Raw genomic sequence first — 21,888 nt, 5'->3', positions numbered from 1 at the left:
TGTGGCAGAAGGCTTTATTCTGTGAATAACTCCCCATTGGCAGGAGTTTTGCAAATAGCACAATCTTTTGAATTTTTTCAGGCAGCAGGTGGTAAAATTTAAGCACAGGGCAATGTGGCAGTAGTGTCACAATATGTGTGCACTAGTACAACAGATAACTTGCACAAGGAAGCAGCAGCGGTGGTAGTAAACATGCGGGCCCAGTGCCGAGCAGACTAAGACTGGTTCGAGCAAGCAGCCGCGATCACCACAGCGCCAGTGTTGGCATTCTCTGTTTTCATCTTGGCCTTTCTGTTTTGTCCAGCATAAATGATCAGTGTGCCATAAGTACTGGGCTACTACTTGTAATGCTTGCCAAAAGAAAGGCCTCACGGTCTCCATTTGCCATTTGCTGAAGGTTGCTCTGGAAGGGACAAGGACGGAAACTGTGTGAGTCCAGTGCTTATGACTTCTCCCTAGTTGTTTATCATGTTTTTTGCAAAGTGCTCTGGCTACAGGTCGACAAAGGTGCTGCAATGAAATCATTGAATTCTCAAACTTTTGTGAGTTTAGGCTCGCCACTGTTGATGCCCGTCATGTGGAAGCAGGTCAGTTATAACAAACTGAACATTGTGCTGTAGGGACAATTTACAGCATCTGCCTCTTATAAGTCAGTGGTTCATTCCATGACATTTTTAGTGGTTGCTGATGCTGGTGTTGAGAACTTGTTTGGGATGGACGCATTTCAACATTTGGATTTTCTATCACCAATGCAGTTCACCTTGTGTCCAATCAGGTACCGTCTTCTCAATTGGAAACACTGTGTGAGGAGTTTTTGAACTTGTTTTCAGAAGGTATAGAGTGTGCTACAAATTTTTCTATTCATATTTCTTTGAAATCCACAGCTTGGTCTCGTCTTTGTCATGTACACCCTATTCCTTTCACCATGAAAGATCAAGTGAAAACAGAATTGAACAGACTTTAATTTCTAGGGGTAGTTCAAATTGTTATAGATAGTGAATGGTCATCTTCACTGGTTGTAGTTCAGAAGCCGTCAGGGAAACAGCATTTCTGGCGACTTCAGTACTACTTTCAATGCCTGGTCAATCATGATAAATATCCTCTTCTATGCCAGGAGGACCCATTGGCGAAAATATTGGATGGCTAGTGCTTTTCTGAAACTGATTCCTCCGAGGAGTATCTGCATGCTCCTGTGGACGAAGAGTTCGATAGTTGTGGTTTTGAATACTCCTTGTGGCCTCTATCAATATTTGCACCTTCTTTTTGGTGTGCCTCATACCCCAGTTATTTTCCAACAATTTATAGAGCAATTGAATATGCCTGTCCCAGGTTGCATTAGTTATCTGGATGATATTGTTGTCATGGTTTCCTCCATAGGTGTTACTTTAAAAATTTATGCATTTTGTTTCTGTCTTACGTTCTGCAGGCTTACAGTGTAACCTCATGAAATCTCAGTTTTTTCAAACTTTTGTTTGTTTGGGGTTCAAGATCAAGCAAGATGGCATTTGTCCTCTGCCAGAGCAAATCTCCACTGTTGCATGTACACCTTGCCCCTTGTCCACAAAGGAGCTTCAGACCTTCCAGGTACAATAGCCTACTACCATAAATTACTGTCAGGGCAACCACATTGGACCACCTGTTGCATGCCTTGTTACTCAGGAATGTACCTTTTTTGCTGGAGCCTGGATTACGAATGTGATTTCCAAATGTGGAAATCCACATTATTCTTGGCCCCTTGTTTAATTACCTTCTCTCTGGACCAGCACATAGTTTTGGTGACTTGACACCTCACAGTATGGCCTTGGCGTAGTCCTAGTGCACTGATATGCCGGCAGCTGTCACTTTCACCTCTAAATCTCTCATTCCAGTCAGCAGTGTTACTCTCAGGTGGAAATAGAGGCTCTTCCCATAGGCTCCAAGTTTCACCTTGTAACTGACCATAAACCCTACGTTCCCTTGTTTAACCCTTACATTTCCTTGCCTCACAATGCAGCACCTGTGAGCAGTGTGCCTGACAACAGGCAGCTCCAGGGCATCTCTGTCCCCCTGGCCTGCTCCATGCCAGCCATGGGAAAGTATTCAATTAGACTTTGTGGGCCCCTTCGTGAATTCCTATTGGCTCTTGGTTGTGGATGCATTTTCCTGGTATCCTTACATTTTGCAGTGTGCATTGACCTCAGCTGAGGCCACAATTCATATGCTTTTGAGGGTTTTTTGTATTAAGGGATTGCCTTGTACCTTAGTTTCCGATAATGGGACTCAGTTCATTTCTCACACCTTTCACTTGTTTTGTTCCTGTCACGGCATCTGTCATGTTACAACTCCACCATTTCACACTCAATCAAATGGTGAGGCAGAATGACTGGCGTATATGTCCAAGTCCCAAATGGGAACGTTTATTGAGGATTCTTCACCAGACAACGCCCTTCTCTGTTTCTGAGCACCTATCACTTCTCATCTATGGGAGAGCAGAGACCAGCTCAGATGCTTCACAGCTGGCAGCCACACATGCTCCTTCACCTTCTATGGCCTGTGACAGGTTTGTCAGCCCACTTTGCACCAAGATCACCAGAGTGGGCGTGAGGGTTTGATTGCCACTCCAAGTAGATACTGGCCACTGTTGTCCACTGCAGGGGATGCCGTCTTTGTGTTATCCATACAGCTGACAGGCTGGTGGCATGCCTCTTTAATCAGCTGCCCCACCCCCACCCCCTCACCACCAGAAGCTACAGGTTCGCAGGTGTGGCCCCTGTCTCCACAGCCTGCCCCATTGCCCTCCACCTCAAGAAGCTGCTGTGCAGGCACCCCTGTCCCATTGGCTGCCTCCTGCATGTATGACACCCTGGTGATCCAGCTTCTCAGCACTGGATGCTGGTCTGTCTCTGGCCTTGGGTCTGTTGCCGCACCTGTGTTCTGGTTGGGCCACCTCTGCCGGTCCCCTCGCCATTGTCACATCAGTCATTGTCACTCGTGGGTCCAGCCTGGCCTCCTCCACACTGGGACATGCCTGCTGATGATGGTGCAGAGAAGGTGATAGTACCCTTCTCCTCAGAGCTATAGTCAGGCACTGGCTTGGGCCCACCGTCCTCAGGCATGTCCGCATCTCTGCATGTTCTGGCCCTATGCTCTGGCACCTGCCCAGCACATCATTCTGCCCCGTTGTCAGCACTGGCTCCTGCCACTCTGGAACTGACGAATGTGTCTCTCTGTCACTTTGACACCCTCTTCACACACCGGAGAGGTGTGCTGTATCTTGCTGCTATGTGTGTGAGCGTGACTGCACTGAGTATAGTGCTGCCATGCGTGTGTACTTCAATCAATCACCAACTGTGTGCACATGGCAGTCTCTGCCTATATATGCGAATCACACCTATATATGTACAGAGCAGTGCTGACTCATACTCACTATGTTCTTTTAGTTTGTACTACTCACATCAGTTATTCTGTGTACCACTTATGTTGCACTTTGTGTATGATCCTTTCGTCTTGTTACATGCGGAGTCATGAAAGGCTTATTTCTGTTATTGTTCAGAAGCTTATGAGTAAAAATAAATAGAAAAAGGACTCACCGCAAACCTAATGGATGGAAAATGAAATTTACTGTATATGCTTCCACCAACTGTAGAAAAAATTTCAGGGAAAACTATGAGGGAATATACATTAATAGAGCATACTTTAATCATCTTTACTGCTAATGACACTGCAATGTTTTCCTCTACTGACGACAAACTTCAACAATAAATGGAAGGACTTCATAGAGTAAGTCAGAATGTAGCGCATTAAGTCAATAATAATACCAAGATAATGATTAACAAGTACAACAGAAAGAAAGTAGAGAAACAGAGAAGTCACAGAACCAGATGAGTTTTTGTGTTGAAGGTAGTTGAAGACAAAGACTAGATGGGTAGGAAAAGAAGCAGAAGAGTAAAAACACACATGAATACTTTTAATAAAACTGAATAGAGGTTTGAAAACAATAATTCTAGTATAACTGAAAAGGAAAGTCTACAATCAGAGCATATCACCATTTTCATCTTATTGCAATGAGACATAGAGTTTTTAATGTGGAAACCATTCAAAACTAGTGTCTTTGAGTAAGTAATCAGGGGATGCATTTTGAGAATTACTAAGAAAGACAAAAAACTGGATGAGGGAATAGGAGTGGAAGATATCATGGAGATGTGAGGGATATTTAACTACATGAATTAATAGTAAATGTGCTGGGGAAGTTCTTTGCTAGATTCCATGACATAAGAGAAGACTGAGACTGTTATAGGTAGACAGATTACATTAGAGCACAGGCAGGAGCAGCAGAGATGTGTTTTATGGAATAGTGTGATGTGTAGATAAGACTACAGGAGACATTTTATTGAGCAGTGAATATCAAATGATGCAACAGATGCTGCTGCTAAAGATGATGATGATTGAGGTTATGGTGTAGTAGTGCCATAAATTTTTATCTATTGTACTAACAGAAAAGGTAATGTCACAAGCTAAGTAATGGATATCACGTTGACCATTCCTTTTACTTTGTTCTCTGGCCTTAATACAAGCCGATGAATCTGCTTTTTCCTCACGGTCTTCACAGAACTTTCACTTCAAATCAGTACTACTTGTCTTCAGTGCAGATTATTACCATTTGGCCTGCTCATATAGCAGAATGCACTGTGTGCTACCTTGCATCAAAGGAAGGTGAGCCAAATCTGCACCGAACCTGCACAGTGCATTGGCAATTGGGCACCAACCAACCTAAGTGTGGTTTTCAGATGGTTTCCCTCACTCAGTTAGATAAATGCTGGGCTGGTCCTCACTTTAAACCTTAGAAAATATGATACACAAACAGTGAAAATACAATCGCACACAGGACAAAGTTTACACAATTCACATACAGGCGGTGAACACAATTTCTCTCCCTTAGGAATCTGATGATTTTCACAACAGAAAGGGCATCTGGCCACAAAGTTAAATAAAACACAGGTGCAGCAAAGCTCATCCCAGGTTGTGTAAAAAAACTCTTAACAAAAAGAAGAAGGAGAAGTGTCATTTATTACCATTCACTGAGAACATTCTCCACTTCATATCCATTGGCTTGTAAGAGTATCAATCATTCATAGAGTCTATCATTGTGAAGAAACTTATATGCTAATGAGTATGATTACATAAAGAAGTAATTGTCAGATATTAATCCTGTAGCTGAATCATTACTAGCTTTTAGCTTATACAGGCTATAAATGAATATACTAAGGATAACACAAGAGCTAGCAAACTTAGAAATGCTATTTCTTCCTCTGCTATACTAAGCAGCTGTTGTTTGCCTACTGATGTTGTTTATGACTTGCATAACTAAGCTGATGACTGGCAAAGAAACCAGTCATATAAATGCTTGAGAATAGATGCCTGTTTATAATGAACATTGTTTCATCTCATGTTCCTAATAGCTTTCAGTCTTTGAATGTAGATCATCTTCTCATGGTCCTGCTTGAAGAGATCATGTATTGCACCTCTCATCTTCACCACACTGCCATACATCTACAATTGACCTAATTGGAAAAATACAATCACAGCATATTTATAATTTATAGCTCTTATCCAGATGATTGACCATTTAAAATGTGACTATCAACAAACCACAACATACTACATCAACACAAAAGAAAGGAGGCTTCTCACAGAAACTAGATGCCATGGTGTATTAGTGCATGACTGTTTATTCAAATCTGAATGAAATCCTTACACTAAGACAAGGTTAATTAAAACTGATCAGTTCAGTGGTAATGGGTGAGTAGTTTACTGCAGGTAGTCCACCAGAAAATGTCGTGTATGAGGTACAATGCAAAAGAAATTAAACTGATGCTGCAAATTTATGTACGTATCAAATATTTTTAGTTATTGTGACTTCTTCGGAGTAAGAATACTTTAAGTATATACACATTTGTGTTCAGTCCTCACAATATACAGAATATTTCTGTGTGTTGATTCCATGAGGCTCCACAGGAATTCCACAATTTTCCTTCTGACAGAGTGCCACAAATTTCTTTAGTAAACTGCTTTTAAATTGCCACTAAGATGATTGATTTTTATGAAACTTTTCACAGGATAAAGGCATAGTTTGAAATAAAAAAACAGTTGCATACTTATATGCCATGATAAATAGTTCTTTAGTAATGTGAAGTGTGTCAAGTTAGTACTTAGAATACAGCTTTACATAACATTTTTTAAAACATATCTGAAATAGAAAATGAGCACCTACAATGATCCATTTAAATACACAGTGCAAAATTTTCATCATCAAATCAACAATATCACATAGAAAATCAGATACTATACTCTGTGAGGAAATGACAGGTCATCAAGAAATTATCTTCAGTGCATGAGATAATGATTAAATAAATCCCTCTTCAACTTTTTTTGACAAGAGTGTCTGGCTAAGGGTAGGTGGCTTATAACTCTTAATAAGTTAACATGGAATGTAATTCTCATAACAAACTTTGCCCTACACCAATCAAAATCAGTTAGAGCTCTTGGACTGGAAGTTTACTTCAAACTGTAATAAGAAGACCGAGTTTTCATATAACCTAAGTTTATTGATAAAGAACTGGTGCCATCCATTGAAGCCTCATCACATGTAACTAATGTATCATTGATTATTCCTCAGTACAAACTTCTTCAATGAATTTAGATAAATGGAGGGGGGTGTTTGTAACAAATTTCTGCCGATAATCCAGTGGTTTCTTCCAAAAACTTGACAAATTCGCTCCTCCAACTCCTGAAGAGTTTTTGGTTTTCTGCAATCAACTTTCTCTTTTGCCCACTCCCAGATAGGCATTTGCTCAGGACTCCTTGTTACCCACTCAACGTAGCTACGTTGTCCCGACCAGTGTCGAGGCTTACAAAGTGAGGCAAGGCTCCATGTTCCATTACGATTAGGTCATTCTAATTGTCTCATGTAAATACAATACTGTATACATCATTTTCAAACATCTTGGGATGCTGTTCAGCATGCACTGTGTCCCAAATGAGATATGCGCCAACAACTTTTATGGATGTCATGAAACAACACAGTTTTTGTGGGTGTCATGCTGCACCAAACTAATCCCTTTGATTGGTGTTGACTTTATTCAACAGCTGGTCTAGAATGGTCTGTGCCCAATAATAACCATTGTGCCAGTTAACAGACTCCCCAACCTGCAACACAGCTTCTTCTAACCACAGGATATTATCAAAACTATCAGACCAGTCGCCATTCTAAGAAATGTAATAGATATACTATGCCTGTCTCAGCATCACATTGTGTCTGATATGGAAAAGGTAGTTAACCATACAGTAAAGCTGCATGCCCTTGGGAAAAATTACGGCTGTAGTTTCCCCTTGCTTTCAGCCGTTCGCAGTACCAGCACAGCAAGGCCGTTTTGGTTAGTGTTGCAAGGCCAGATCATTCAATCATCCACACTGTTGCCCCTGCAACTACTGAAAAGGCTGCTGCCCCTCTTCAGGAACCACATGTTTGTCTGGCCTCTCAACAGATACCCCTCCGTTGTGGTTGCACCTACGGTACGGCCATCTGTATCGCTGAGGCACGCAAGCCACCCCACCGACGGCAAGGTCCATGGTCCGTAATTTTTCCCGAGGGCACGCAGCTTTACTATATGGTTAAATGATGATGGCATCCTCTTGGGTAAAATATTCCGGAGGTAAAATAGTCCCCCATTTGGATCTCCGGGCGGGGACTACACAAGAGGACGTCATTATCAGGAGAAAGAAAACTGGCGTTCTACGGATCGGAGCGTGGAATGTCAGATCCCTTAATCTGGCAGGTAGGTTAGAAAATTTAAAAAGGGAAATGGATAGGTTGAAGTTAGATATAGTGGGAATTAGTGAAGTTCGGTGGCAGGAGGAACAAGACTTTTGGTCAGGTGAATACAGGGTTATAAATACAAAATCAAATAGGGGTAATGCAGGAGTAGGTTTAATAATGAATAGAAAAATAGGAGTGCGGGTAAGCTACTACCAACAGCATAGTGAACACATTATTGTGGCCAAGATAGACATGACGCCCATGCCTACTACAGTAGTACAAGTTTATATGCCAACTAGCTCTGCAGATGATGAAGAAATTGATGAAATGTATGATGAGATAAAAGAAATTATTCAGGTAGTGAAGGGAGATGAAAATTTAATAGTCATGGGTGACTGGAATTCGAGAGTAGGGAAAGGGAGAGAAGGAAACACAGTGGGTGAATATGGATTGGGGGAGAGAAATGAAAGAGGAAGCCGTCTGGTAGAATTTTGCACAGAGCATAACTTAATCATAGCTAACACTTGGTTCAAGAATCATAAAAGAAGGTTGTATACGTGGAAGAATCCTGGAGATACTAGAAGGTACCAGATAGATTACATAATGGTAAGACAGAGCTTTAGGAACCAGGTTTTAAATTGTAAGACATTTCCAGGGGCAGATGTGGACTCTGACCACAATCTATTGGTTATGAACTGTAGATTAAAACTGAAGAAACTGCAAAAAGGTGGGAATTTAAGGAGATGGGACCTGGATAAACTGACTAAACCAGAGGTTGTACAGAGTTTCAGGGACAGCATAAGGGAACAATTGACAGGAATGGGGGAAAGAAATACAGTAGAAGAAGAATGGGTAGCTCTGAGGGATGAAGTAGTGAAGGCAGCAGAGGATCAAGTAGGTAAAAAGACGAGGGCTAGTAGAAATCCTTGGGTAACAGAAGAAATATTGAATTTAATTGATGAAAGGAGAAAATATAAAAATGCAGTAAATGAAGCAGCCAAAAGGGAATACAAACGTCTCAAAAATGAGATCGACAGGAAGTGCAAAATGGCTAAGCAGAGATGGCTAGAGGACAAATGTAAGGGTGTAGAGGCTTATCTCACTAGGGGTAAGATAGATACTGCCTACAGGAAAATTAAAGAGACCTTTGGAGAAAAGAGAGCCACTTGTATGAATATCAAGAGCGCTGATGGAAACCCAGTTCTAAGCAAAGAAGGGAAAGCAGAAAGGTGGAAGGAGTATATAGAGGGTCTATACAAGGGTGATGTACTTCATGACAATATTATGGAAATGGAAGAGGATGTAGAGGAAGATGAAATGGGAGATACGATACTGCGTGAAGAGTTTGACAGAGCACTGAAAGACCTGAGTCAAAACAAGGCCCTGGGAGTAGACAACATTCCATTGGAACTACTGACAGCCTTGGGAGAGCCAGTCCAGACAAAACTCTACCATCTGATGAGCAAGGTGTATGAGACACGTAAAATTCCCTCAGACTTCAAGAAGAATATAATTCCAATCCCAAAGAAAGCAGGTGTTGACAGATGTGAAAATTACTGAACTATCAGTTTAAAAAGTCACAGCTGCAAAATACTAACGCAAATTCTTTACAGATGAATGGAAAATCTGGTAGAAGCCGACCTCGGCGAAGATCAGTTTGGATTCCACAGAAATGTTGGAACACATGAGGCAATACTGACCCTACGACTTATCTTAGAAGAAAGATTAAGGAATGGCAAACCTACATTTCTAGCATTTGTAGACTTAGAGAAAGCTTTTGACAATGTTGACTGGAATATTCTCTTTCAAATTCTAAAGGTGGTAGGAGTAAAATACAGGGAGCGAAAGGCTATTTACAATTTGTACAGAAACCTGATGGCAGTTATAAGAGTCGAGGGGCGTGAAAGGGAAGCAGCGGTTGGGAAGGGAGTGAGACAGGGTTGTAGCCTGTCGCCGATGTTATTCATTCTGTATATTGAGCAAGCAGTAAAGGAAACAAAAGAAAAATTCGGAGTAGGTATTAAAGTCCTTGGAGAAGAAATAAAAACGTTGAGTTTCGCCGATGACATTGTAATTCTGTCAGAGACAGCAAATGACTTGGAAGAGCAGTTGAACGGAATGGACAGTGTCTTGAAAGGAGGATATAAGATGAACATCAACAAAAGCAACACGAGGATAATGGAATGTAGTCGAATTAAGTCGGGTGACGCTGAGGGAATTAGATTAGGAAATGAGACACTTAAAGTAGTAAAGGAGTTTTGCTATTTTGGGAGCAAAATAACTGATGATGGTCGAAGTTGAGAGGATATAAAATGTAGGCTGGCTATGGGAAGGAAAGCGTTTCTGAAGAAGAGAAATTTGTTAACATCGAGTATAGATTTAAGTGTCAGGAAGTCGTTTCTGAAAGTATTTGTATGGAGTGTAGCCATGTATGGAAGTGAAACATGGATGATAAATAGTTTGAACAAGAAGAGAATAGAAGCTTTCGAAATGTGGTGCTACAGAAGAATGCTGAAGATTAGATGGGTAGATCACATAACTAATGAGGAGGTATTGAATAGAATTGGGGAGAAAAGGAGTTTGTGGCACAACTTGACAAGAAGAAGGGACCGGTTGGTAGGACATGTTCTGAGGCATCAAGGGATCACAAATTTAGCATTGGAGGGCAGCGTGGATGGTAAAAATTGTAGAGGGAGACGAAGAGGTGAATACACTAAGCAGATTCAGAAGGATGTAGGCTGCAGTAGGTACTGGGAGATGGAGAAGCTTGCACAGGGTACAGTAGTGTGGAGAGCTGCATCAAACCAGTCTCAGGACTGAAGACCACAACAACAACAACAACAACAACAACATGGAAAAGGTAAATATCAGTGGTTACAAGCTGACTGCACATATGAGTAGAGAGAATAAGGTGGGAGGAGGAGTTGCCATATATGTCAAAAGTTATCACTGTGTATAAAACTTAGATACAAAAAAGTTTTGTCTAGAGCAACATATAGAAGTGTGTGCCTGTCAACTTAAACTGAAGGAGGGCTCTTTTATAATTGTAACAGTATATAGGTCTCCTTCGGGAAACTTTCATTTATTCCTGGAAAACTTGGATGCCTTGTTGTGCTATCTGTCAGATAGGGGAAAGCAAATTATTATTTGTGGGGACTTCAATGTCGAATCACTGAAAGAGTGTAATAGGAAGAATGACCTGGAAGTCTTGCTTGGATCTTTCAATTTGACATCTGTCATTAATTTTCCTACTCGGGTAGTAAAGGACAGCAGCACATTGATAGATAACACTTTTATAGACCAAGATAGGTTTAAAAACATAAATTCTTGTCCTGTTGAGAATGAGCTTTCTGATCATGATGCTCAGCTAATTACAGTATATGACATAGCTCCATTCAGTAATTCAAAACTACCCTCCAAAGTTGTGCATTCATTTAATGACTCAACAATTAGAAATTTCAGAGAAAATCTTCAGCAGTTAGACTGGGATGAGGTGTACAAGGAACCCGAAGCTAATTTAAAATATAACTTATTTCATGATACACTTGTAAGAGAATTTGAAAACTGTTTCCCCAAGAAAGTAGTTAAATCTAATTATAAGAAACCATGCAAAAACCTTGGCTTCGTAAAGGAATAAAAATATCTTGTAACCACAAAAGGGAACTGTATCTAACAACAAGAAAGAGTAATGACCCAGAAACAGCCAAATATTATAAAAACTACTGTGCTACATTAACAAAGGTTATTAAAAAGTCCAGAAGCATGTGCATCATGTCTGAGATTAATACCTCTGATAACAAAATCAAAATAATTTGGAATACTATAACAAGGGAGACAGGACAACGAAGAGTACAGGATGACGGCATCATGGTCAAAGCGAATGGAAACTTGATAAATAACAAGCCCGAAGTCAAAAACATTTCGAATAATCATTTTTTAAATGTTGTAGAGAAAATAGGATCTAAATGTTCATTAGAAGAAGCAAGGCAGTTAATGGAAGAGGCCTTACCCACACCATTTGATACAACTGAAATTCCACCCACCTCTCCTTCTGAAATTAGGAAGATAATAAACTCTCTCAAGAATAAAAGCTCACATGCAATTGATGGCATTTCCAGCAGGATAATAAAAGCTTGTTCCCAAGAAATAAGTGGGATTCTTAGCCACATATGTAATAGCTCTCTGAAGCAGGGTATTTCCCCAGATAGACTGAAGTATGCCATTGTTAAACCACTGCATAAAAAATGGGATATGTCTGATGTCAACAACTACCGCCCAATCTCTCTTCTGACTGCCTTATTCAAAATTCTTGAAAAAGTAATGTATTGTAGAGTAGCTCACACCTTTGTAAAAATAAAGTTTTAACAAAATGTCAGTTAGGTTTCCAGAAGGGTTTTTCAATGGAAAATGCTATATATACTTTCACTAATGAAATATTAAATGCTCTGAGTAACCAGAAGTCACCCATTGGGATTTTTTGTGATCTATCAAAGGCTTTTGATTGTGTAAATCATGGAATACTTCTAGATAAGCTCAAGTACTGTGGTATGAATGGGACAGTGCTCAAATGGTTTAAATCATACCTAACTGGAAGAGTGCAGAAAGTTGAAATAAACAGTTCACATAATATGCAAAAAAACTGATGATTTCTCAAACTGGGGAACAATCAAGAATGGGGTGCTACAAGGTTCGGTCTTGGATCCTCTGCTGTTCTTAATATATATTAATGACTTGCCATTCAATATTCATGAAGATGCAAAGCTGGTACTTTTTGCCGATGATACAAGTGTAGCTATCACACCCGACAGACAAGAATTAACTGGTGAAATTGTAAACAATGTTTTTCAGAAAATCATTAAGTGGTTCTCTGCAAATCGGCTCTCATTAAACTTTGATAAAACATAGTATATACAGTTCCACACAGTAAATGGAATGACTCCATTAATAAATATAGACTTCGATCAGAAATCGGTAGCTAAGGTAGAATATTCAAAATTTCTAGGTGTATGCATTGATGAGGGGTTGAACTGGAAAAAACACACTGAGGATCTGCTGAAACGTTTGAGTTCAGCTACTTATGCTATTAGGGTCATTGCAAATTTTGGTGATATACATCTGAGTAAATTAGCTTACCACACCAATTTTCATTCTCTGCTTTTGTATGGCATCATATTCTGGGGTAACTCATCATTGAGTAAAAGAGTGTTCATTGCACAAAAGCGTGTAATCAGAATTATTGCTGAAGCTCATCCAAGATCATCCTCCAGACACTTATTTAAAGAGCTAGAAATCTTCACTGTAGCCTCACAATTTATATATTCACTTATGAAATTTGTTATTAACAATTCGAACTAATTTAAAAGTAATAGCAGTGTACATGGCTACAGCACTAGGAGAAAGGATGATCTTCACTACTCAAGATTAAATCTAACTTTGGCTCAGAAGGGGGTAAATTATGCTGCCACAAAAGTCTTTGGTCACTTAGCTAATAGCATCAAAAGTCTGACAGATAGCCATATAGCATTTAAAAGGAAATTAAAAGAATTTCTTAATGGCAACTCCTTCTACTCATTAGATGAATTTTTGGATGTAGTAAGTGGGTAATTTCCCAACCCCCACAAAAAAATAAATTAATTAATTTAAAATATTGAGTGTCATGTAATATTTTGTCTAATATAATATCTTGTATAGACACCTTTTATTAACCTGACATGTTCCACATCATTACAAAGTGTTGTATTCATGATCTATGGAACAAGTACTAATCTAATCTAATCTTCAGCTCTCATGTTCCGACCAATGTCCGGTGATAATTTCTGAGAGTAATGTGGTTTCCAAGGATGAATATTTAATTAATTCTGCAGAACAGTTCAAACTGTATGTTCAAACTGTGTCCACTTTCATGACATGGCTGTCTTTATGACTTCTAAGGACTTTAAGTGAACAGTCTCCAAACCACATGCAAATTCCTCAAATTCCTGAACCACTTGCACATTTCCTCCATACCAGATGTTGAGCAATGACTGCATCTCCTCAGATATGATACAGAGCCTGTGTCCATTAGCTTCAAATGGCAGTTCCTTATGGTCATATTGTCTACTGAAGCATGAGATCCTTTCACATGCCACATCATCACTGATCTGCCTTACATATTGACATGCAGGCCTGCCCCAGTGATTCTTTTTCTCTACCATTCAATTAACTGTTATCTTCAGCAGTGACTCTTCTCATGCTATCTCTTTGCGATCTCCCAAATTTTCTCAGCGTGACTGATTAGTAGTTAATTTCTGAGTGTTCCACTGAATTGTTGTCTGATTATAGAGTTCAGGCAGTGAGTAAAAACAGCAAAATTCACAATACCTGAAGAAGATGGCTGGTTCAGTTCTCAAAATATTGTTCATAAAATGGAAACAACAACTCAGCAGAACACTCAGAAGTGTACTACTATTCTGTCTCTTTGTTTCATTATGTTCATTAGTAAGCTTTTTTCCCCTCACTGACCGATTTCAGAACATCTACACTCCTTATTCTGTCAACCTAGCTGATCTTCCACAGTTTCTCATAACAACACATTGCAAAGGCTTCTGTTTTTTTATCTCTTTTTTCCCCCAAACATGTTTGGCTCCTATGCAGAAATGTGTTCCAAAGATAATTTTTAATGAAGCCTTTTCTGGTCTCAGTTTACATTTTATAGTTTTGGATTTTAGTAGTATTTTTCTTTTTATAAACACCATTTTTGCTTTTTGCAGTCTTGCTATGTCTTTCTTGCATCTTCCTTCTTTATCTATTCTACTTCTAAGATAGCAAAACACGTGCACCCCATCAAGAGCCTCTAGTCAAATTTAACCTTTATCCATCCAGCACATCCACTTGTTGTGTCTACAATTATATCAGTTTTCTTTACTTTATATCTACTGGCTGACACATATTCCATTTCATTAAGTCTCTAAATCAGTTACTCTTCACTTTTGATGACTGATGCTAATGATGTCAGCAACCAAATCAAGATTTTCTGTTAATCCACATCAAGAAAGAATATTCTCATTCACTCTCCTATATACAAATTAAAATATCAGTGGTGACAGTGAGCAACTATGTCTCACAGCATTTCTGATTTTGGCTTCTTGTTTCATTCTGCCATTGCTGATGACTCTAGTCCACTCCGCATAAAGAGAGTGGATCATCGTTGTGCCCCTGTAGTTGATAACACACTACCTAAGAATAGAAAAAAATATTCCATTCTGAATTATTAAAAGTCTTCTAAAAAAAAAAGGTCTGCAAGAGTTCTGCTGGTGTTTCATCAATACCAGGTCATTTGTTCTTCCTGAGTTCAAGCAAAGCTTTTTCAAATTTAAAGTGTATTTGTGTGTTGTCTTCTCCCCCCCCCTCCCCCTTTCCACCAAACACCTTTATTCCCTCTCACTATTGATGTCACCTACCTACAAAAGGATATTACCCCTGTAAATGGCCCAATCTCTACCCAGCTTTTCATTTCCAAATGATCTCCTTGCCAAAAGCACATTCATTAATGTTGTGATACATATCTGCATGATTGGCAGTTCCCTTTTATATAAATTTCCTTGTTAGTCTCTCTGTGGCAGCCTTCATGAGTTCCCAGGGTTTCCAAATTTTTCCCCATTTTCAGCTTATATGTCGAGTCCATATCATCATATTATCTGCTTGTCTATACCTTGAATCAGAAAATGTGAAACCACTCCCCCTCATCTTCTTCACACCACTCACTTCAGCTCCACCACAGGAAAACTGCATGTTTTCGAGTGGATGGTCAACTGTGATAATACATACCTTGTCTGATTTTTATCTCAGCAGAGCTACAGTTTGTGATCCACTTTTATGTTAACATTATCATCACTATATGCTCAGTGAGGTTGCTAAATTTCTAAGGTTGCATACCTATCTGCTAAACATATCCTTAAAATAACAGCCTGGATTGGACACTTGTTTCACCTCTTGGAACATTTCAATCCTCCTCCTAACAACCGTGCTTCTAAATTCCAAAGATGGTACTCAGCCTTGGAACAAATGGTTGTGTCTAACCACCCACTAAGTCACACTGTGTTGTGTTACTCCTAGATTCAGCACGATATATTTTAATTTAGAATGTGTATTTGGCCTCAGGATAGCTCATCTCAAAGTGTTAGAAGCAAACATTGAACAATTTGTTTAAAAAGGACCCTAAGCACAAAAGAAGTACAGTACAGATTAAGTTATTTCTGTAACATCAGTAGTTTATATAATGTTTCATGGATTGGAGTGAATTTCTGAACAGTCTTTTCAAGTAACACATCCAGTGAAGTGCCACTAGGAGCAGCACTACATCCAGTAAAGTGTCACTAAGAGCAGTACTTCAAAAATATCATGTCTCTGTGCAACAGTTAGTGTGCCACCAGGAACACTACTGCAAAATTATCATATCTCCTGTGCTGTGGTTGGTAATCTTAAGATCTGAAATGAAAGTTCTTTAACTGCGATACCACAGAGCCAATGACACGCAATGTATATTTGGTTGTAGGAATTTTTCATATTATATAGTTATTTAATCACCTGTCTGGAACTGGCTTGGCTAATACTAACTCTAAATGGATATAATTCCACAGTAACAATAAAAAAGTGATAAAAGAAACAGGTATAATTAAAATCATTTTTAACAGGATTACTGGGACTTCGAGAATCACTGAGCCACGAAAAACCTACACCGAGGGTAAGGAGAAGTTCCATCCAAGATGCAAGCAGCCCAATTGAATTTTTCGTGGAAGCACATGACATGGGTTAGTATTAGAATATTTGTATTGCAAGACTGACAGTTTTACAGAATTTGATGTATCTTATACTCTATTTATTTAATCATCTGTTCCCACAAAATTATATCAGTATCACATGCCAAACAATAAATTTACATCCTTGAAGCAGAAGAATACTCACTTCTAACATGATAAATTATATGACTCTTAAATATGCAACCCACCTCCATGGATGAGTTTGCCTATGTGTAGTAGTCTGGTGCAGCTCTGTATGAGAGGTGCTGGTTCAGATATTGTAATTATACTCTAACAATAATAGCACAGTCACCACCAGGCAGCCATACTCACCTATATGTGCTAGCTATAGGAGTGAGAGACTTGGTATTCTGTCTGGAAGAAGAAGAAGAAGAAACGAAGAAGATGTAAACATGGAACAAATATCACAGGTGGGTGACTACAACACCAAGGACAGTGTAGGTGCTTTAGTGTCCCAGCCATAAGAAAATGTCAGTATGGAAATAGCAGAGGTGGATGAACACAACAGCGCACACACATCAGACAGCATGGATACTCATGTTGTATCAGGGGTCACACTGGTTGAAGCTTCATGTGACATTGGCAGACGTTGCCTGCAGTACATGTAATTTCCCAGAGCCACAACACTTCATTTCATGTTGAGATCTTATTATGTCTTTGTGTCTGCTCTTCACTGGAATGTCAGTGAGAGATGGTGCATAAGTGAAGGGCCTCATAGATCATGATGGGGCTGTGACTGTTGAGTCAAGTCATCTCGTAAAGTCCGAGATGTAACATTAGTCTTGCCTTGCTTGAAGTCTCTTCCACAAACTTTGTCATATGTTACTATTACACGAGCTCTGGAAGGATCCCACTAAGTACAAGTGCATGATGTCCCATGCACGGTGAAGTGCTGGCTGAGGAGCTAAAATCCTGACCCAGGGAGAGGGCGGGGGGGGGGGGGGGGGGGGGGGGACAAATTGGTGCTTAGCTCACTATGTGTATGCACTGTTGTGTGAAAATACAATCTACTTAACACAACAAACAATAGCTAAATACACTGCAAAGAACATCTAACTATCATTCATTTGTTTGTGGTCCAAGGATAAGGATCTGTACAGTACATAAAATATAACAGACAATTTACTGCCCACATCACTCATTCCCCCACCCAAGTGTCAACGATATTTGAGGTTGAAGCATAAGCAGTGCCTAGAGTGAGTGGTGATCGGAGTTTAGCTCAGAGGCATTGACTGTTGTAGTGGAAGGCTGATGCATCTGGTGTCCTCATGAAATCACTCATAAGTAGCATCTCAGTATTAGCAGCCGTTTCTGAACTTGTGTGAGTCTCCACTGGGCTAAAGCCTGGCTTAAGTCTGCCAATGGAAATGGTGACAGAGGAACGATTGCTGTCAGCATCAAATGTACAGTGGTTGGAGCAGAGGTGTACAAATTCTCTGCCAACCCGCCTGCCCCTGTCTCCCCCACAACCATTAATGCAGCTCAGCCTGCTGCAATAGAGACACAAGAGTGCATGTGTACTGAAGCACAGTGCTTAATGCATGTCAACTTGGGTATCCACTAGTCATATTTGGCAGAAATACATCATGGGTACAGAAACAAGACTTCCAAAACCCTACTTCAGTCGGAACTGCAGTATATTAAACATCTTCAGGTTCTAAAGTGTAAAGAATTTAGAATTTCACAATTTGAGTGATGCCTTCAACAGTAGATGGAGCCATTCCGTGAGACCATTAGCAGTGGGGTGATAGGCACAAGTGCTTTAAAAATGTATGATTCAAACTGTTTACCTTGACTGGTAGTGACGGCTGTTTTGATATATTCCTGTTGCAATGGGTATGTGATAGATAGCAAGGATGAGGTTGACCCTTGAGATTGGTCTTACCATGGATGTGCATACAGAGTCTTAGCTATGTGACACATGGTATCATTAGGTATTGTTCTAGTGCTAAGCTATTGATGGGCACCACCTGTTGCTCTTCTTAGCGGCGCAGGCAAGGCCTAGCTACTATCTGAGTGGTGATAGATCCTGTGTGCTAACATGAAAGATGAATTTTGCTTTGTGGTCTGAGTTTGTCTGGAGGCAGATGACGAGGCTTTTCATGGACTATTGAACTTGGCATGATGGTAATTTGATGTACTGTTGAGTGTTTTAGCAGTGCTAGAGTAGGCAACAGATAGGTGACTTTGGAGAAATGGCAAAGCAGGTTGTTATATGGTGAGACACTTGTAATCACTTTGATGCCAGCATGGCATAGGTATCCAAGACTAGAGAACTATAAAATGATAGAAGTCTGCACCAATAATTAGATATAGGACAGTGGTGTCTACATGAATTGATTGATAACTGTAGATCTTGATGGAAGATCCATCCACATTATACAGGTAATAGCCATTGATATTTCATCACAGAAGACAAGAATTGTACACTGCGACATTATCACCTATACCTACGAAAAATTTTAGCTTGGTATAATCCTCTGTTATGAACAGTCAACAACTGTCCATTCTGGATTCAGCTGATGACACTACTGGTTTCTGGCAGCATCCTTCTTGTCACTGGCTGGTTGATACTGTTGGGTTGAAGTTCCAAATTTTATGTGATACCAGCAGATATTACTACATTTATGCAAATCTAATGTGCCATTGAATGTAATGTGCCTACCAGTGATGCACCTACAAACACTTTTTTTATGATGTTAATTACATTATAAAAAAGAGTTTGTTGGCATATCACTGGTAGACTACATTTATTTTACACAACAGTGGATGCATACATGAACTGTAAAAACAACAACAATGGACCACTGTTAAGTGACATAATCATCATTAAAAAAATGAACACCTAACTTGAAAGACAAGCAAACAAACATATCATAAATTACAGGCATTACTCATCATTATTCATTAATGTCATAATTAGTGGTATCCTCAGAAGAGTCTACATGAGAAACAGATTCATTTTTTCTTTCCCCGTCATCCTCAGTCTCGTTCAAGAGCACATCATCTTCACTGCCATGCAGAGTTTTTTAAATACAACATTTTTTGAATAATTTTACAATCATTGGTACTCTAATCTTTTCCAGGCAGTCAAAACCAAGGGTGCAGGAAGATTAATTTTTCTTGTCAGAGTCAGTTCACAGTTTGGTTAACAAAATTTTTTGTGCTGTTCCTGCATGTAACCTTTGAAAGGGTTCTTTATACTGATGTCAAGGGTTATAACACAGAAGTCATTCCTCCAGGAATAATAACAAAAGCACTGGCTTGGCTGTGGATCCTCTTTTTCGCATCATCACTGATATGAGCACGAAATGCATCAAGACAAAGCATTGATTGTAGTTTGGAAAGTACACCAGGATGAAGTTCCTGTATATTTTGGAGCCAGTCAAGTTTTTAAGTTTCAGTCATCCATTACTTCTGTTGATTTTGAACAGTGACATCATCAGGAAACAGCTTTCAATTTTTTGGGGTCTTTGGGCTCACTTTCCACTTGAAGATTAGGAAAGGGAAGAGTTTGCACCCATCTGCTGTCATTGCCATTATTTCAGTTATGAAATGTTTATCACACCCTGATGTTTTGACTGTAACTTTTTTTTTGCCCCTTCTCATCAATCACGTAATAAGTGGCATATCAAATCAAATTTGTGCCTCATCAGCATTGCCTCTTTGGCACATCAAAAAATTCTTCTCTTTCTAAAATGTGACGACATACCACTGAAATTCGTGAAGTTTCTTCTCAAAATCCTTTTAGAAGCTTTTGGCATACTGCTTTACAGCATCACAGAGATAGGCCAGCCTGTTTCAGAAAGCGATCAACCCATCCCAGTTAGCCTTAAACTCTTGCCTCATTATATTAAGAACTGTAGCAACCTCTTTTGCTTTGTTTATAGTCATAGGTTGCCCATTATTTCTCCTTTCACAGAAGAATACCAGAACTTTTACTTCAATGTTAGAATGTCTTCCTTTGTGAGGGCCAGTGAATATCTTTTTAGTAGTAGTAATAGTAGTAATTGTTGCAAATAATACCAATTTCTGTTTCTTCCACAAGCAAACATTGCTTGTGTTTCCTTACCAACTGACAAAAGTTAATATAATGCTTATGGAAAAATGTTGTCAACACTGAAAGATGATGCTGTCAAGGTTACATAAATGTAGGCACACAATCACGCAGTCAAGAAATGAAAGTCCTACAGCAAAAGACATCAGTATCAATCCAGTGTTCTGGCCATAGATTTTTCATACACAGTTCTTAATAGTGTACTTGTGTAAGCTCTCATTTATAAGTGTTGGTGTTTATATCACTAACACTACATTAAATTAATAGTGTTTTCAGGAAAAACATTACCTTGTCTCTGCATGCATCCAGAATTGCTACAGAGTGGCTCTAGGAACACTCTTCTGCGTTTAAACGCTTCCACTGGCTGCTGAACTCCCTGGACATGAACATTATTGAGCATATCTGGGATGCCTTACAACATGCTGTTCAGAGGGGATCTCCATCCACTCATACTTTTACAGATTTATAGACAGCCCTGTATAATTCTCAGTGTCAATTCCCTCCAGCACACTTCAGACATTAGTCAAGTTCATGCCACATCGTGTTGTGGCACTTGTGCATGCTCGAGAGGGCCCCACACAATATTTGGCAGATGTACCAGTTTCTGGCCCTTCAGTGTATGATGCAAACAACATTGCCCTTTTCTGGAAGTATACCACAAATGACTCTAGCTTTCTTCTGCAATAATAAATGAACAAACTTCAAGATTTTGTTACACTTATTGCACTAACTGCATAATTTAGTCAGAAGCTTGCAACTGTAGCTTCTCTTGTTACATAGGGGCCATAAAAAAGATACTTGCTTAATAAAAGTAATGTAGTCACAACTGCAGTGGTCCAAGAACACAATACTTTTTATGAAAATTTAATTATTACATAATTCTTGTACTAAATTATTTATACATATTTTCCATTAGGAAGCCCACAACATCACACACGATCGTTGGTGCGAGTATATCCACCACCATCACCAACAAAAATGATGCAGTTTATAATTCCTGGACCACTTCCATCTGATCGCGCAGATATTGAGAAACTTTTGTCTTCCATGCTGAGGAGCAGTGTCCGAGTTTGCTCTGTCACACCATATGATGATCACTTGGAACTTCAGGAAGAAAGAATGTTTGCTCGACAAGAATTGGCAAATAAGTTAGTAAACAATCATTTTGTTACAAATATTCTCCATTGATTAATTTTGTGTAAGAAGGAATTTTTCCTCCTTTACTTTTTATTTGTTTT

General features: G+C 39.4%; 1 protein-coding gene across 1 annotated transcript in view; it reads left to right on the top strand.

The window, feature by feature from the left end:
• The window catches only part of LOC124777398 (cadherin-86C-like), a 286,282-nt gene that overhangs the window by 212,264 nt on the left and 52,130 nt on the right, over positions 1-21,888 (top strand). The window contains exons 15-16 of the mRNA XM_047252795.1: positions 16,468-16,584; positions 21,567-21,798. Coding sequence (XP_047108751.1) covers positions 16,468-16,584; positions 21,567-21,798 — 349 coding nt within the window. The remainder of the gene's footprint in view (positions 1-16,467; positions 16,585-21,566; positions 21,799-21,888) is intronic.

Source organism: Schistocerca piceifrons, chromosome 1 (genome assembly GCF_021461385.2).
Source record: "Schistocerca piceifrons isolate TAMUIC-IGC-003096 chromosome 1, iqSchPice1.1, whole genome shotgun sequence".
Lineage (NCBI taxonomy): Eukaryota > Metazoa > Arthropoda > Insecta > Orthoptera > Acrididae > Schistocerca > Schistocerca piceifrons.
This window is presented reverse-complemented; position numbering and strand designations above follow the sequence as displayed.